We start from the raw sequence: 18,274 nt of genomic DNA on the forward strand, positions 1-18,274 counted from the left end.
CTTCTGACAATCAGAAGATTTGTCAAACCTTTTTTTCTTCTCCACTCTTTCAGCTGAATTCTTTTAATGAGTGTGGATGGTATATTTTACCACTCTGTGATGTAGTGAAAGCTCACAAGATCACAAGCTGATGATTCAACCCACCTTCCAAGTTAGTATATTGAAGCCTTGACACTGACGGGCTCAAATAAAGAAAGATTTCACATTTGCTATGCAAAAATTGGTAGAACACATGTAACTGCTAAGCAATTATTTTATAAAGCTCAAACAGACCCTGCCACCTTGCCTATTCAGGACAAAGTGACAGGGTCTCTTAGAAGGCCACCTCTCGACACAGTAATTATACTCACCTTCAGAACGCTTTCCAGCTACTTCTTCTTCTGACGCAGCTGTGATACTAGGTGTCACAGTCTACATGGAGCAATGATGTCAGCTCCTGTCGTCATGTGACAGTGGTCTGAACTACAGATTGGCTGCTAAGCCCCAGCACTTCATCTTGGGGGAAGGTTACATGTTACATGTCCCTCTATACATAGACGCACCAGGTATTTTCAGTGCTGACAGTGGAAAAAGGTGAGGCAAGTAAATGCTGTGAAGGTCAATATAACTGGTGGACTTTAAAGAGTCCCTATCACTTTTCTCTAAATGGGCAAGGTAACAGGGTTCTCTTAAAGAGTGATGCTAACCCCCACACCCCACTCTAACCTCTGCTTTTTTTTCTTTTTTTAACTCCTTTAGCTGTTATGTAGGATTGTCCTCGGTTCACATTCCTAACTGCTTAGCAATACCTACCTTGTCATAATGCAATCTGCTACATCACCATCTTCTTCTTCTTCTGTGACTTCATCAGGAGCCCACCTGTCTCTTATGAGTTCTTGCTAATTACCCCCAGTGACATGCCCCCAGGTCCTCCCACTGACTGCTGCAGCCTCCTAGGCAAATCTAGTTTTTGACACTCCTTTAATCAGTAGTAGAGTGTGTGATTGCTTTGGGCAGCTCTGGATTCTGCAGATTTGACTGCTTCCCCCTCTTTTATGTAGATTTCCAAAACATATTGGGTAAGGGGTATTGGGCAAATAGGCTGAATATTTTTTTGCAACCCCTGCCAATCCCTGGAGAGGTGTGTCCAGATGGTGGCTGGGAAGTTTGTAAATGATCTGGAGCACCAAAAAGCAATGTTCTTCTTCTTAATAATTATACTCACCTTCAGAACGCTTTCCAGCTACTTCTTCTTCTGATGCAGCTTTGATACCAGGTGTCACAGTCTACATGTAGACATGATGTCAGCTCCTGTCATTTGACAGTGGTCTGAACTAGAGATTGGCTTCTAAGCCCCAGCACTTCATCTTGGGGGAAAGTTACAGGTTACATGTCCCTCTATACACAGAAGCACCAGGTATTTTCAGTGCTGACAGTGGAAAAGGTGAGGCGAGTAAATGCTGTGAAGGTCAATATAACTGGTGGACTTTAAAGAGACCCCATCACTTTTTTTCTAAATGGGCAAGGTAACAGGCTCCTCTTAAAGAGTGATGCTAACTCCCACACCCCGACAAATAACAACAAAGAGCAGAGCCGCTCAGGTGTCAGTTCAATAGCTGGTGCTGGTCAGATCCGCCGTCCAAGCAATAGAAAATCCAAGAAAGTAGACCGCACTCAGGAAATGTAAGATGAAAACAATCAAAACTCCTTTATTCTTCTTCGGTACAGCAGACAGACAGTACAATGCACATAACAGACGTGTCGGGTTGACGCGTTTCATGAATTAGATCGCTTACTCCCACACCCCACCCCAACCTCTGCTTTTTTTTTTTTAATCATCCTTTAGCTGTTATGCAGGGTTGTCCTCAGTTCACATTCTTAACTGCTTAGCAATACCTACCTTGTCTTAATGCAATCTGCTACATCACTATCTTCTTCTGTGACTTTATCAGGAGCCCACCTGTTTCTTCCAAGTTCTTGCTAACTACCAAGTACCATTTTGAGTTGCTGCAATGAAATTTCAGCAAAATGGATTAGCCTGCTGCATAATTTTTTTACTTTGATTTTCGAGGTGTCTTTGAATTCAGCCCTCTGTAGGTTGATCATTTTCATTTTCATCAAATGAGGTGACATTCTTTAGTTCCTAACATATTACCCAATCCATGTCAGTATAGATATTCAGCATGATATTTTTCCCCATTGAGATCTGATGTGTTTTCAAAATGTTCCTTTCATTTTTTTAAGCAGTGTATATATACTTTTTTCAGTCTGGAGCCAGCTACTAAATTGTCATTTTGACAAAAATCCAAATATTGCTTCTTTGAAAAAGTGGCAACTGGAGGTGCCCTGTGCATTTTTGGAAGTTTAGAACACCCTGCGAAATATCACTACCCACTCCTTGATTGGCTCACTGCTGCAGTGTTTCCCCAGTTACAACATGAGGGCTCATGATGCGACTATAGTAGGCCGATTTACCCATTTACTACTCAGAAAGGAGGAAGTGATTGTCAAAGGTCAGTATAAACAGAGCAGGAACTGGTAAGAGTCTGCAATAAAGTTGGCTAGGAGCTTTACAACGTATTAAACTAACCTGGAAATATTTTTTTTTTTTCAATAGGGGTGTTATATTATTTTTAAGGCAAACATCCATATCCTTACTGCAGGTTTTAAAAAATGTATGCTTTCTACATGTTAATACATTATATATAGGTTCATGTACAATGCTCTTACCAGCACAGGAACATTCTCAGCTCCATCCATTACATACATTTAAAAGAGTGTATCTAAACCCTAACAATAAACTCTCTGTAGCCATTTGGTCTGTTAAATTTAAACTATATTGCCAAAAGTATTTTGCCTTTACACACACATGAACTTTAATGGCATCCCAGTCTTAGTCCATGAGGTTCAATAATGAGTTGGCCCATTCGTTGCAGCTCTAACAGCTTCAAATCTTCTGGGAAGGCTGTCCACAAGGTTTAGGAGTGTGTCCATGGGAATATTTGACCATTCTTCCAGAAGCGCATTTGTGGGTTCAGGCACTGATGTTGGAGGGAAGTCCTGGCTCCTAGTCTCTGTTCTAATTTATCCCAAAGGTGTTCTATCGGGTTGAGATCAGGACTCTATGCAGGCCAGTCAAGTTCCTCCACCGCAAACTCACTCATCTATGTCCCGGCCGGGAGCGTGCATGGCAAGCAATCTTGCCAAAGGTATATTGGCAGTAATTTGCACAAATATGTGTCCTCTCAGCACAAAGGACAAAGCGCTGAGAGGCTGCATATTTGCGTAGGTCAGTGCCAAGGGGTTAAACAGCTGGTAGTTTTAACACAATTATTATGCCAACCATGACAGTGGTAGGCATATAAATTTAGTGAGTGCGCATCTGCTGGGGAGAGGGATCACTTGTGCACGTGAAGCAGTATATGATTTTAACCAGTTGCAGTGGGGGAATATTAGAGCACTGTTGTTTTGTTTTTTTGCACTATCAATTGGTGGACTCATTTATTATGGACACTTTATGTCACGTGTGAACATTTATAATAACACTTATAAGTCACGGCGCTACTTTGAAGTGGAATATTTGCACTTTGAGAGTTGGTATTTTACGTTAGAATTTTACAGTGGTAGCAGTGAGATGTATTTTTATCTTTTTTTTTTTCATCAATGTTTTTATTTTTTTTACTAATTTTTGTAATTTTTTGTTGATTTGCATATATGTGCAATAATTAGTACCTTATTAAGATTTATTGTCGGAATCAAAGATATATTCATATATTTACATTTTCACTAGGTTAGTTCCTCCACTGCGCAGAGACTTTTTTGCACAAGATTACAACACTGCATAGACAAAGTGCAGTAGGTGAGGGTTGTCACCCTAGGACAGGAAGTGTGTTACTGGCAGGACCACCAAGTAAAAATAATGGAATAAAAATCTTGAATGAAAAAAGCTATTGCAGCCACTATTCTAAGGATTCATAAGTTGCAATATAATATATTTTTGTTCTTGTGTTTGGATATACTGTTAAGACTGCAGCAAAAAGGAGGCTTTCTTCATGACCTTGAGAGAGAGGCAGATACAAAAAAACTGCTGCAGGAAAATCCCAGAAGTGGGGTCCCAGAGGGACATAGGAAGTTAGTCGCTAATACTGCAGTTTTGGGTAGCATTTGAATATTAGCCAAGTTATCTGCTTTTTAAGAAAGCCTTGCCGACATCTCCCTGGGTTCACCCGGGTGCAAGTCTTTGACTTCAATTCACCACATGGTATGACGTTACTCCCGCGCATGTAGAGGATTTCAGTCATTCTGGCACATTGGCATTGAGCTGGAATGTAAACTGAGCTGCGCATATGCATTGTGGGATGTGCTTTAATGCAAAAGTGTGCTTTAATGCAATAGAGACATTGCATTTCTCTTCTGCAAAAAAAAAAGCTTGCCTGTTCTCAGTTTTTTATTGTAATCCTTTAATTCCACAAGTAGATGGAATTTTCTTAAACTTTCTTAAAAGTTTAATAAAGATTATCAGTTGTAAAAAAGGTAGATGAAAACCCAACTGAATGATATTTAGTTCGCTAAGGTGCTGTATTATACTCAATTGATTATTTTTTTAAATATTTTTACATCTCAGTGATGCCGATCTCCAGCAGCCAATTCATGTCTAAATACACTCCAGCAACAACTGCATAGCATTTCTTAATGCAAGTTTTCTAAAACTATTATTATTATTATTATAATACAGGATTTATATAGCGTCGACAGTTTGCACATCGCTTTACAATGTTTGGCAACGGCAAACACTACAGTTACAATATAATTCAATACAGGAGGAATCAAAGGCATATAAACAGATTGAAAATTATTTTTGGTGTTAAATGACCATATTAAATCTTATGTGTGATTTTAGTGATTGTTTGCATCTACTTTAAGACCGAGTTGTAAAAGAATCCTGATTCGTTGCTAGTTAGGGCTACATCCTGTATATAGTTCATGGCCTTACTACATAAGCCAGTGAATCTTTATATTGCTGCCAGCCATATATCACATTACACCAAGCCTTTATAGGGTGGGGGAAAAAAAATATCAAAATGCAAATAATTTTTATTAATGCGAGAAATCTGAGCTATTGACTTTCCCTTGGGCGGGCCTGGGAATCCTCTAATAAAAATATCACCGCCAATACATATAATTCTTTACTTGATGTTTTATTAATGCTTTTTCATGTTTCCTTTCATTTCGTTCACAGTCTAATGATCCTGAGGTTTAAAATGGTGAAAACAAAATATATGTATGAGTTTTCTAATCCTAGGGTGTTGATGGCATGATTGTTAATAAGACTATTTTCTTTTATATAAAATAGAAAAGGTTCTTTTAAAAAGGAATAGAGAAGAAGGCACAAGAGAATGGATAGAACACAATGACCTAGGCATCCATTAAAGTTTAATTTTACCTTTCCAATGCATTTTATTTATATATATAAGCTTACAATGAATCTGTCAGCCTTTTGTAAAGTTTCAAAATGGAACATCTTGCTTAGAGCAAACCAGGTGTTTGGTATTATTATTATTATTTTTTTTTAAAGATAATTTGATAAGAACTCTACCATCTCACCTTTATAAGGTAAAGCTGCACTCTACTTTAAAATAAAACAGGAGTTATGCCACCAGGGGCATAACTACAACTCATGGATCCCCTATAGCAACATTTTGTCTGTGGCACCTGGCAACATCCGTTGGGACAATTGTGTGGTTGATTATAACAAAAAGTATGTCTAAATCGAGGACAGGCAGCAGAAGAACTGTGAACATAGTCAGTACGCCACTAAGCACCAGAGCTGTAGATAAAAGTTGGGAAGAACAGCAGAATTAACTTTCCCTGGTGGTTAGAGTTAGTTGTTGTAAAGTAAAAAGGTTCCTTTTTACCCTACTGCGTTACCGGCATTAAGGTATAAAACCTTCGCTAGCTGTTTCCCCCACCCCCTCCCTAAATACTTTCCTGAGTCCTGTATTGATCCAGCGCCATGCCTACCTTCAGCAACACTGGTCTCTCTCTCTGTTCTCACAGGTACAGAGGCAGCAGTGGGAGCCACTAGAAACCAAAGCTGAGTGCCCGTTGGCTCCTGCTGCTCTCAATCAAATTCTGTGAGGAAGGAACATGTAGCAGGGTCAAGCTGCACTGTGTGTGTCCATGGGTGCCCGCAGCTCGACTCATGCCCACATGTGTGCCCCCATAGCAAGCAACTTGCTATGAGGACACATGGAGAAGTGAAGGAGCAGAAAGTGCCCGTGAGGGACCCTGGAATAGGAGGTAAGAGACCACTGTGTGTAATACCATTGCACAGAGCAGGTGAGTATAACTTTGTCTTTATTTTAGAAACAATATTCAAGCCTTTAGTATCCCTTTAAACTTAAATTCTCAATCTAGCTACTCAGTAATAATTTTTCAGTCAACTAATCTTGTCAGGCTCTATGCACATCTAGTGTCTAGTGATTTCCAACTTCCCCAGAGGTGCACCAGGTATGCGTAGCACATACCTACATTGTGTCAAGCTGGACCAATGTAAGTATGCCATACAAGTTCAGCTATAAAAGAGAAAATTGGATTAAACATGCACATTAAAGGATAAATAAATGATTACATATAAAAAATAAATATGTTCCCTCTTGTTATATCCCTAATTTATTTTGAGCAACAAATTCCCACGTTCAGAGCCATTGCAGGTTGTCCAGCAAGTCAGAAGACAGATTCTATAGATGCAGTTTTTCAAAGCTATCTGTAGCCTCTTGAGCTATAATTGACTCCTGTTTCTTAACTCACAGGTTGATGGTAGTCAAATGCAGGGTATGGAGTTGTTTAACGCATGCGCCATGTCAAAGAAGACATCTCAGCGCTCGTGTTTCCATGGAATCCTGATCCCTAACTTTCTGGGCAGCCTACTTCGGCTTCTGTAGCAGAAGGTATGTTTTACTCAAAAAAGATTAGAGAGGGCTGGAAGGAAGCATACTTATTTTCTATGTCTAATCATTTATATCCTTTAAGAATATGTTATAGATCTGCCTAGTTTGTATAATAAGGAGACAAAGCACTGAAACACATATTAAGTCATGTTAGCTTAGTTCATCCTCTAAGGTTGTGTAACCCATTATTATAATCAGACCCATGCTGTCAGCTATCTCAAAATCTCTTGTTTGATAAAATGCATGCTCTTGCCATCTTGATATTGAAGATATGATTAAATGGGGAAAATTACATTTTAAATCACTGATGAGTTTTGTATTAGGCTTTGCCAATTATAAGCAATCAGCAAGTGCAAACTACTGTTTTTGGCTTCTAAGGAGACATGTTTATTAATGAGTGAAAAAGTAATTTTAACATATTTTATCATCAAGGAAAAAAATCCATCCAAGGGAAAAAAATCCTCCCAAGTGGACAGAATACGATAATGGCCTCTTCTGTAAATCGATCCGCTGTGTTTGAAGAATATTGGCATAGCTCAGTCTTTCTGTTAGCCCATGATATTTAAGATCTCTGTGTCAACATCAGTCTTTTCTTTATCATTTTTGTATTTATATGGAAGCAAGGAAAAATATATTTAAAGCCCAGACCTAACTTTTTTTCTTTTGGACAGAGTGAGGAAGAGATACAACCCCTCTCATATTTGTACAACAGTCTGTAATTCCTTTGGAGAGATTTCCTTTTGCTTCCTGTTGGGAAATCACTCTAGCTAGGAACAAGACAAAACACATCCTTTTCAGTAAAATGGGGATAGGTTAGGATCTGCTATGAGAGGGCTGGTAAGTGAGGTTAAAGTGGTTGGAAAGGCTCAAGGTTTTTCTCTCTCTCTCACTCTCTCTCGGATCTCTTCCTCCTCATTGGCTGAGACAGGAGTGGGAGCCAGTGGCAATCAAAGTCAATGAGCCAATGAGGAGAGAGTGAGGGGGTGGGGCTAAGGCGCGTTCCATGTGTGAATGGACACAGAGAGCAGAAGCTTGCGATAGGGAATGCCCAGCATGTGGGAGGGGCAAGGAGCACCTGCAGGGGACCTGAAAAGAGGAGGATTGGGACTACTTTGTGAAAAAGCACTGCACAGAGCAGGTAAGCTTGATATGTTTGTTATTAAAAAAAAAAAAAAAAAAAAAAAAGCCTTTAAATTCACTCCAAATCTCAAAAGGAGCCACAGACAGAAATAAGAAGTTGGCCTTTAAATTCACTCCAAATCTGCAAAAAGGAACCACAGACAGAAATAGGAAATTGACAGAAATATTTACATCCCTAAGTTTATCCAAAAAAGGTTCTGGCTGTAGTAGCCTATAGGTAAGAACTGTCACTACCCCTCCCCTTGCACCAATAATAGGCTTTGAGATGTCTCTTCAAGCTTCTTGTATGTATGCACTGTTTAAAGGGGGTATGGTTTGTTTCCACTGGAGCAAGGACATTGTGCATCTACTCAGTTCAGAGGGCATAGTACTGCCATTAGGACATCATCAAACAATGCAAACATGATTCTGTTCTGCACTTAGCAAAACTAGAATTCAGGTCAGAGTCTCTTAAAAGCCCTCTCCGCAGCTTAGTGATGCTCTTTTCCTATGTTGGAGCTAATGGAAACACCCAGTCCCTCAAGGTATAGGGAAGTTTGAGACCTTTTCCCCTTTGTTCAAGGATGTAGTTGCATATGGAGAGCAGGTCATTAACTGTATAAGCTATATTACTGTCCAGGGCTGATACAGGGTTTAGACCCTCTGCTCACACAGAAGACTGGGGCTGCATGAAAGTGTGGGGAAGTTAAGTATCAGTAGGTGAGCTTTTAATAGAACTTAGTGATAGATTCCCTTTAACCACTTGCCGACCACCCGCCGCAGATATACTTCGGCAGGCTGCCTCGGCTGCGTGAATCACTGTACCCATACGTCGCTCCTCGGGAGCAAACATGAGGGGAGCGCCCACGCCATGCGATTCACGAGAGGGGAAGCTGATCTGGGGGGCCGGTGGCCGCCGGGCACACGTAATAGCTCCCCGTGAAGAGAGAACGGCGGTCTGCTGTTGTAAACACAGCAGATCGTTGTTCTCTCTGCTATCAACATAGAGCTCCTGCGTTCCTCCTATTTAGGAGCACAGGTCTGTCTCTGTGTTGATGTCATAAGCCCCTCCCCCTCACAGTTAGAAAACACCCAGTATGCTCACACTTAACCCTTTAATCGCCCTGGGTTAACCCCTTCCTTGCCAGTGTCATTATTACAGTAACAGTGCATAGTTTTTTTTTTTTTAAAAACATTTTATTGATAATAAAATGAGCAATAACAGAAAGCAGGAAATGCAGATGAGAATACAGACATAAACAGAGAAACAATGCCATAACATCAACATAACTTTTGACAACCATCCCAGCTTACATCGAATCAAAGGCAACCAGACCCAAAGTAGGGAAAGAGCACAGTAAGCAACTATGTTAGAAAGGCCAGTGCTCAAAATGGTACAATGGGGACAAAAAGGGAACCCATGGGAAGGCAAAAAAACCCAAGTCTGAAGAGTGAGGGTGAAATGGAATCCCAGCAGCAGGGGGGGGGAGTTGTAGGGGCCTGCAAAATCACGGGGAACCCTAAGGTGGGAACACGGGCCTAAAGGGACAGTGCATAGTTTTAGCACTGATTACTGTAGTAATGTCATTGGTCCCCCCAAAAGTGTCAAAAATGTCAGTTGGGGGTCCGATCTGTCCGCAGCAATGTCGCAGTCCCGCTAAAAATTGCTGATTGCCGCCATTACTAGTAAAAAATAAATAAATAATTCGAAATTACATAAATCTTTCCCCTAGTTTGTAGACGCGATAACTTTTGCGTAAACCAATCAAAATATGCTTATGTGGATTTTTTATACAAAAAATATGTAGCAGAATACAAATTGGCCAAAAATGATGAACAAAATTAGATTTTTACATTTTTTTTTGGGGGGGGGGATGTTATATAGCAGAAAGTGAAAAATATTGTTTGTTTGTTTTTTTTACATACATTTTCTTTGGGTACAGCATCGCAGGACATCGCAATTGTCGATTAAACTAATGCAGCGCCACAAGAAATGGCCTGGTCATTAAGGGGGTAAAACTTTCCGGTCCTTAACTGATTAAGGATACAACATGGTCCAGAGAGTATTGAATCATTTTTCTAATACCTATTACACAGTTCACATCAAATTGGATAACCAGCCTTTTTTTTTTTTTATTTCTCCATTTTGTTGGAAAAACGGTAAATGGACAGCAAGAAAAACTAGCTTCTTCTTCTTGATCTTTTTTTAAAGCACATGCAATTTTCTTTGATCCAGGGAAGACATACATTTGGAACATAAAAATAGTCATGTATCATTCACGCTAAATTAGATTGTTCCTGGCAAATTATTAATAGAGACAAATTCAGTGTTTGGCAATGAGATACAACTGTATAAGAGAGACAGGTTAGAGGATAATGCCAGGTTCCTCTCAAGGAATTTATACTGATTGGAAAATAGGAAAACTGACTTGCAGATTACGTTTAAGATAAATGCAGATTTTTGAATCTGGATGCTTAGATACAATTTATGGGTTGCTGATTTACAATACATTTCAAAAAGATTTATATAGTGGTATGCCTCCTTTAGACTTTAAGCATATTACTTGTTTAAAGGTTTATATTCCAGGTATGTTGGAAGTGTGACATTGCCAACAGTCATAGGCTATACTGGAAAGATAAGTCTTGAGGAAGATTTTAAAAATCTGTGAAGATGTGGCAGGCAGGGAGCAGGGGAGGGGGCCAAACTGTTGGCCTAGCATGAGAGAAATGTTTTTCACTAGACTGTTGGCACCTTTGGTTTTCCTGTGCCTTTAAATAGAAGGGTATACAGTATATCATGTATCAAATATCAATCAGCACATCCAAAAAAACACATTTTAACAAACTCAAAAATGAATATAGTGTAGCACAACCTTAAAACAATAATTCAGCAAATCTCATCTTGTCTCGGCAGGAACTTAGATGGCCGCAGGATGACCTTGCGCCTTAGGCTCCACCCACCTATACAAGTTGAGTTCAAGGCAGGACTTCTTCAGTAGGCTACACTATATTGATTTTTGGGGTATACAGTATAACTTAGAGTGGAACTAAACCTACTGATTTGCTTGTGCTCTCAACGAAACTAAACAAAATGGAAACAACTGCGCTAGTCCAAAAATGTGTATAAAGCAGCAACCTCAAGTGTGACCAACACCCCAAAAGTCCAATGTAAAATTAAGTTGCGCTATAAGTGAAACATATAAATTGTAATAATGGTGAAAATAGTCCGTATTGATGTCCAGAAATTTGGAAACAAAATTGAGGTAACTTGTGCAGGTACCGCTTACCGGAAACAGAATGTTTATAAGCCAATCAATAAGCCTCAGATGCAGTGGCGGCTGGTGCTCAAAATTTTTGGGGGGGCGCAAAAAGAAAAATGTAATAGGTATTGCTTCGCGTCAAAAAACGCAGTAAAAAATTGCGTGACTTTGAAGTCATGGTACAGGCATGGCATACGTGATGGTACAGGCATGGCATAGGTGATGGTACAGGCATGGCACAGGTGATGGTACAGGCATGGCACAGGTGATGGTACAGGCATGGCACAGATATGGTATAGGCATGTCACAGGTCATGGTACAGGAGATGGTATATGCCCCCTTTCAATGCAGTGACCAGCGTACATGCCCCCTTTCAATGCAGAGACCAGTGTACATGCCCCCTTCAATACAGAGTTCAGCGTGCGTGCCCCCTTCAATGCAATGAACATTGTGCTGTGCCCCCTTCAATGCAATAAACACTGTGCTATGCCCCCTTCAATGCAATAAACACTGTGCTGTGCCCCCACAATGCAGAGTTCAGCGTGCATGCCCCCTTCAATGCAACTGTGCTGTGCCCCCTTTAATGCAATGAACACTGTGCTGTGCCCCCTTTAATGCAATGAACAATGTGCTGTGCCCCCTTCAATGCAATAAACACTGTGCTGTGCCCCCTTCAATGCAATAAACACTGTGCTATGCCCCCTTCAATGCAATGAACACTGTGCTGTGCCCCAACAATGCAGAGTTCAGCGTGCATGCCCCCTTCAATGCAACACTGTGCTGTGCCCCCTTCAATGCAATAAACACTGTGCTGTGCCCCCTTCAATGCAATAAACACTGCGCTGTGCCCCCTTCAATGCAATAAACACTGTGCTGTGCCCCCTTCAATGCAATAAACACTGTGCCCCCTTCAATGCAATGAACTCTGTGCTGTGCCCCAACAATGCAGAGTTCAGCGTGCATGCCCCCTTCAATGCAACTGTGCTGTGCCCCCTTCAATGCAATGAACACTGTGCTGTGCCCCCACAATGCAGAGTTCAGCGTGCATGCCCCCTTCAATGCAACTGTTCCGTGCCCCCATCAATGCAGAGTTCAGCGTGCGAGCCCCTTTCAATGCAGAGTGCCACAGCATTGTCCCCAATCACTGCAGAGCGCCACAGCATTGTCCCCAATGATTGCAGAGCGCCACAGCTTTGTCCCCCAATGATTGCAGAGCGCCACAGCATTGTCCCCCAATGATTGCAGAGCGCCACAGCATTTTCCCCCAATGATTGCAGAGTGCCACAGCATTGTCCCCCAATGATTGCAGAGTGCCCACAGCATTGTCCCCCAATGATTGCAGAGCGCCACAGCATTGTCCCCCAATGATTGCAGAGCGCCACAGCATTGTACCCCAATGATTGCAGAGTGCCCACAGCATTGTCCCCCAATGATTGCAGAGCGCCACAGCATTGTCCCCTAATGATTGCAGAGCGCCACAGCATTGTCCCCCAATGATTGCAGAGCGCCACAGCATTGTCCCCCAATGATTGCAGAGCGCCACAGCATTGTCCCCCAATGATTGCAGAGCGCCACAGCATTGTCCCCCAATGATTGCAGAGCGCCACAGCATTGTCCCCCAATGATTGCAGAGCACCACAGCATTGTCCCCCAATGATTGCAGAGCGCCACAGCATTGTCCCCCAATGATTGCAGAGCGCCACAGCATTGTCCCCCAATGATTGCAGAGTGCCACAGCATTGTACCCCAATGATTGCAGAGCGTCACAGCATTGTCCCCCAATGATTGCAGAGCGCCACAGCATTGTCCCCCAATGATTGCAGAGTGCCACAGCATTGTCCCCCAATGATTGCAGAGCGCCACAGCATTGTCCCCCAATGATTGCAGAGTGCCACAGCATTGTACCCCAATGATTGCAGAGCGTCACAGCATTGTCCCCCAATGATTGCAGAGCGCCACAGCATTGTCCCCCAATGATTGCAGAGTGCCACAGCATTGTCCCCCAATGATTGCAGAGCGCCACAGCATTGTCCCCCAATGATTGCAGAGTGCAGCGTGCGTGCTCCGTTCAAACTTACCTGGCGGCGGCGCGGCTCAGCTTCTTCCTCCTCTTCTGCGGCGGGTCCTTCTCCCTCGTCGTCTCGGCGGCGGGAACCGGCGGGCGGCCTCTCCTCTTCTCTGAGCGGCGGTGACGGTGAGTGATTGACGCACGCACCGGCACCGCCCCCATTGCGACGTCAGCGATATCCTGGATGATGATTGGTCCAGGCTGTAGACTGGACCAATCACAGCCAGGATATCAGAAAGTGGGGGTGTCCAACCGCAAAGACTTGCGCCCAGGATACCCCCCTACCTCCCCAGAAGGCAGCCAATCGGCGCCTCTTCTGGGAGGTAACCCCACCCCCCCCCCCAGCCACCAGTTCCTTGGGTTCAGGCCGGCGAACCCAATTTTTTTTTTGAACAACTTTATTTGTTCGTTTTGTTTTTTTTTTTTTTTTTTTTTCGTTTTTTTTTTTCTTTTTTTTTTAGGGGTAGGGGGGCGGCGCCCTGGCGCCCGCTATGCACGGGCCGCCACTGCTCAGATGGTGGACCCAGGTGGACCTTCCGGTTCCAACGTAGATCCCGCAGTAGAATGATGACCACAGAGATGAGTGTGAAGAGCATGTAAACTTATAGACTGGTGGGTCCCGACCATGCAAACCAAAAAAGAAGAAGCACCGCCAATGGTTAAACACCCTTACCGACTCCTGATAATAGAGGGGCAAATGATGTGGAAGGGACTAATCCAATAGGACCTCCTCACATGGAACTCAGGATGCCGATGTGAAGACCTTTGAGAATATCATCTTTGATGAAACGCGTCAGTCATGGCGTGCTGACGTCACCTTCACGTTACTGTCCACGAAGGACGGGCGAGCGGAGCTGTCCGGCCGGCGGCTGTTACCTCTCTCCTTTTGGCCTATATCTTCTGATGCTTGTAAGTGCCTCTCTTTTTTCTAAATAAAATACCCGTGGGTTTTATGCTATGGCGTGCCTTTTTATGTTCCATGGTTGATTCACATCGGCATCCTGAGTTCCATGTGAGGAGGTCCTATTGGATTAGTTCCTTCCACATCATTTGCCCCTCTATTATCAGGAGTCGGTAAGGGTGTTTAACCATTGGCGGTGCTTCTTCTTTTTTGGTTTGCATGGTCGGGACCCACCAGTCTATAAGTTTACATGCCTTTCACACTCATCTCTGTGGTCAACATTCTACTGCGGGATCTACGTTGGAACCGGAAGGTCCACCTGGGTCCACCATCTGAGGCTTATTGATTGACTTATATACATTATGTTTCCGGTAAGCGGTACCTGCACAAGTTACCTCAATTTTGTTTCCAAATTTCTGGACATCAATACGGACTATTTTCACCATTATTTCAATTTATATGTTTCACTCTCAACCAAACTGCCAAACCATCAAAAGGCTGGAGTCATAATTGATCACATGTGCCGCATCATGGCAGTGGAAGATCAAACAGAGGCTAAGATGGCAGCTTCTTTGGCTAAAAACAAAAGGAGGGTTTAGTTTATCTTTAAGGGTGCATGAATTCTTTCACATGATGAAAGGGCTCACCAGTGTATTAATGTTAAAAGTTATTCAGCATTTGACTGGCAGCCAAAACACTGGGCAAACAATTGCATTAGCGTGATTGGTTAGATAGTAGCCTGGCAGCTGCATTCTGTACCATCTGCTATCAGTGTATTTCTTTCTCCCAACTTAATGTGATTAGGTTGGTAGTAAATATAAAGAATTACGTATACTACACTGAACAGCATCAAGCAAACACAGCAATCTATTAAAGAATCACAATGGCAGAACCACGGGATGGCTCACAGCATATGAGGAAACTAAAATCAATTTACTTTATCTTATGCTAGCAGTAAAATATTCTACTGTGTTAGTCATAGATAGTAGCAGGAATGTAAAAATATAGGATATAACTATCATTGGCTACCTGTATATTATTTTGTGCAAGTTTTTTATAATACTTATCTCTCTTAATTAGGCATGGTGCCCTCAAATCCTTATGGCCCCATTCACACACTCCGTCCATCGGACGGAGTCCGTTTTTCTCAGCGGGGGATCGATCCGCCGATCCCCCACTGAGCAGGAAGATGACAGCTGTGTCTCCGCGCTGTGTGTGGAGACACAGCTGTCAGTATCCCATGCATCTCTATGGGGGAAATCGGATGGGAACGGACCGTCGGTCCGTTCTCATCCGATCCCATCCGATCCGCTGGAAGGATGGAAAATAGGGTTTCCATCTGTCCAGAATTGACGGATTGGATCGGATGTCAGCGGACATGTCTCTGCTGACATCCGATGCCCCATAGGGATGCATGGGGGGACCGTTCAGATCCGCCAAGAAAACGGACAGGCGGATCTGAATGGTCCGCCTGTGTGAAAGAGCCCTATGTCAGAATGATCAATAATTTCATAGATACAGGTGGCCTACATTTTAAGCATTTCTTGATTTTCCCGTGAAAGTCTATAAAGTGGTGTGGGCCAGTCCCGTACCACATCCAAAAAAAGTTATCAACACATGAAAAGGAAAGAACATTGTTAACCACTTCAATACAGGGCACTTTCACCCCCTTCCTGCCCAGGCCAATTTTCAGCTTTTAGCACTGTTGCATTTTGAATGACAATTGCGCAGTCATGCAACACTGTACCGAAACCAAATTTATGTAATTTTCCCCCCACATATAGAGCTTTCTTTTGGTGGTATTTCATCACCGCAAGGTTTTTTCTTTTTTGCTAAACAAATAAAAAAAGACCGAAAAGTTTGAAAAAAAAAAAAAGTTTTTTTGTTTATGTTATACAATTTTGTAAATAAAAAAGTTTTTTTCTGCACTGATGAGCACTGATGAGGCTGCACTGACAGGCACTGATGAGGAGGCACTGATGGGGTGGCACTGATGGGGTGTCACTGATATGCGGCACTGATAGGCAGCACTGATAGGCGGAACTGATGGGCACTGATATGTGGCACTGATAGGTAGCCCTGATATGCAGCATTGGTGGGCACTGATAGGCAGCACTGCTGGGCACTGATAAGCGGCATTGATGGGCACTGATAGGTGGCACTGATGGGCACTGATAGGCACTAATGGGCACTGATAGGCGGCACTGGTGGGCACTGATGGGCACTGATAGGCGGCACTGATTGGCACTGACGGGCAGCACTGATGGGCACTAATGGGCACTGATAGGCGGCACTGGTGGGCAATAATAGACACTGGTGGGCGGCACTGATAGATGGCAATGATGGGCACTGGTGGGCAGCACTGATGGGGAGGGCACTGGTGGGCAGCACTGATGGGGAGGGCACTGGGGGGGCTCCCTGAGCCCTGATTGCCACCCCTGGTGGCCATAGTGGGCATCCCTGGGGCCATGGGTGGGCATCCCTGGGGTCATGGGTGGGCATCCCTAGTGGTTCTAGTGGCACCCCCCCCCCCCCACGAGGGTCTGCACTGGTAATCAATGAACTGATTGGCACTGATGGGCAGCACTGATGGGCACTAATGGGCACTGATAGGCGGCACTGGTGGGCAATAATGGACACTGGTGGGCGGCACTGATAGATGGCAATGATGGGCACTGGTGGGCAGCACTGATGGGGAGGGCACTGGGGGGGCTCCCTAAGCCCTGATTGCCACCCCTGGTGGCCATAGTGGCATCCCTGGGGCCATGGGTGGGCATCCCTGGGGTCATGGGTGGGCATCCCTAGTGGTTCTAGTGGCACCCCCCCCCCCACGAGGGTCTGCACTGGTAATCAATGATCTGATTATCAGTTCCAACCCGACCCCCTTCTTGTCAGGGGAGCCGCCGATCGACTCTCCTTTACTTTTGCCTGTCAGGCACGTACTGAGGAAAGCCGATAAATGGCTCTTCCTGTGTACTATGTGACCAGCCATGATTGGACACGGCTGGTCACATGGTAAAGAGCCTATGTCAGTAGGCTCTTTACCGAGATCGGAGATGCGGGGAGTCAGACTGACACGCCGCATCACCGATCGCCGCTCTGCATTATCATATGACGTCCGGTCAGGATAATGCAACCACATTCCCGCTGTCAATCGCCTATAGGGCGGGCGGGAAGTGGTTAACAGACTTTACTGGTACCATATAGGAGACATACAAATAAAAACAGCATATACGTTATAAGTATCAGTCATATAAGTAGCATCCTGATATATATTACTTTATAATGTAGTGAATATTGAGAAGGTATCGACATGTTTCACAGACCAAGTCCGCTTCCTCGGATGGAACAGTACATATCTTATGTGTGTACACTAGCAACCAATGCAGGCACGGGCCATTCCTTGGGCAGACACAGGAGCAGAGAGGAGATGACAGGAACAGGGATCCCAAATGGAAAAATCCCTCTCCCAATTCTTGCACTTAAAGATATTCAATTGATCCATCAAATCCACCAAAAAGATACTAGATATTAATTGGCAGTGTACAGTGGCCTGTAAAAATAGAGATTGGGACTGGCTCCTGTTTCTTGAGAGTCTCGATCCATTTACAGGCCATTGTTCCTTTTAATGGGAGCTCCCTGCCTCTTAAAGTCTTTGGAGGCTGTGCAGTTATTTTCTACAATATTACTAGGGTATACTTTCTACCTATGGCAGCACTTACCTTTGGCTACAAGACTTTCTGGGGTAACTGATTTGTGATTTGCTAGGCTCGTAGTATTTCATAAGGATACTTGTAAGGCTCTAATCCTTGTAATATTTGTGTGTATTTCACTCAATTTTCGTCACTAATGACAAACCTCTACAAACCACCCCCCGGTCCTGTGGGATTGTTCTTGGACTTAGACAAAATCCCAGGGTCCCATAGGCCTAGGCCAGTATCCAGAGCTGAGTGCTAGAACATTTGTTTCAGCGCTTTACTCCATATCCATGGTGAAC

The 18,274-nt window shown here is 43.4% G+C and overlaps 1 protein-coding gene across 1 annotated transcript in view; it reads right to left on the reverse strand.

Moving 5' to 3' along the window:
• The window catches only part of DCST1 (DC-STAMP domain containing 1), a gene marked incomplete at both ends in the record, with an annotated part of 195,121 nt that extends 177,060 nt beyond the window's left edge, over positions 1–18,061 (reverse strand). The window contains one exon of the mRNA XM_082266269.1: positions 18,000–18,061. Coding sequence (XP_082122395.1) covers positions 18,000–18,061 — 62 coding nt within the window. The remainder of the gene's footprint in view (positions 1–17,999) is intronic.
• Between the last annotated feature and the right edge of the window lie 213 nt (positions 18,062–18,274).

This window comes from Pelophylax lessonae (genome assembly GCF_965119305.1).
Source record: "Pelophylax lessonae genome assembly, chromosome: 8".
In the NCBI taxonomy this organism is placed as follows: domain Eukaryota; kingdom Metazoa; phylum Chordata; class Amphibia; order Anura; family Ranidae; genus Pelophylax; species Pelophylax lessonae.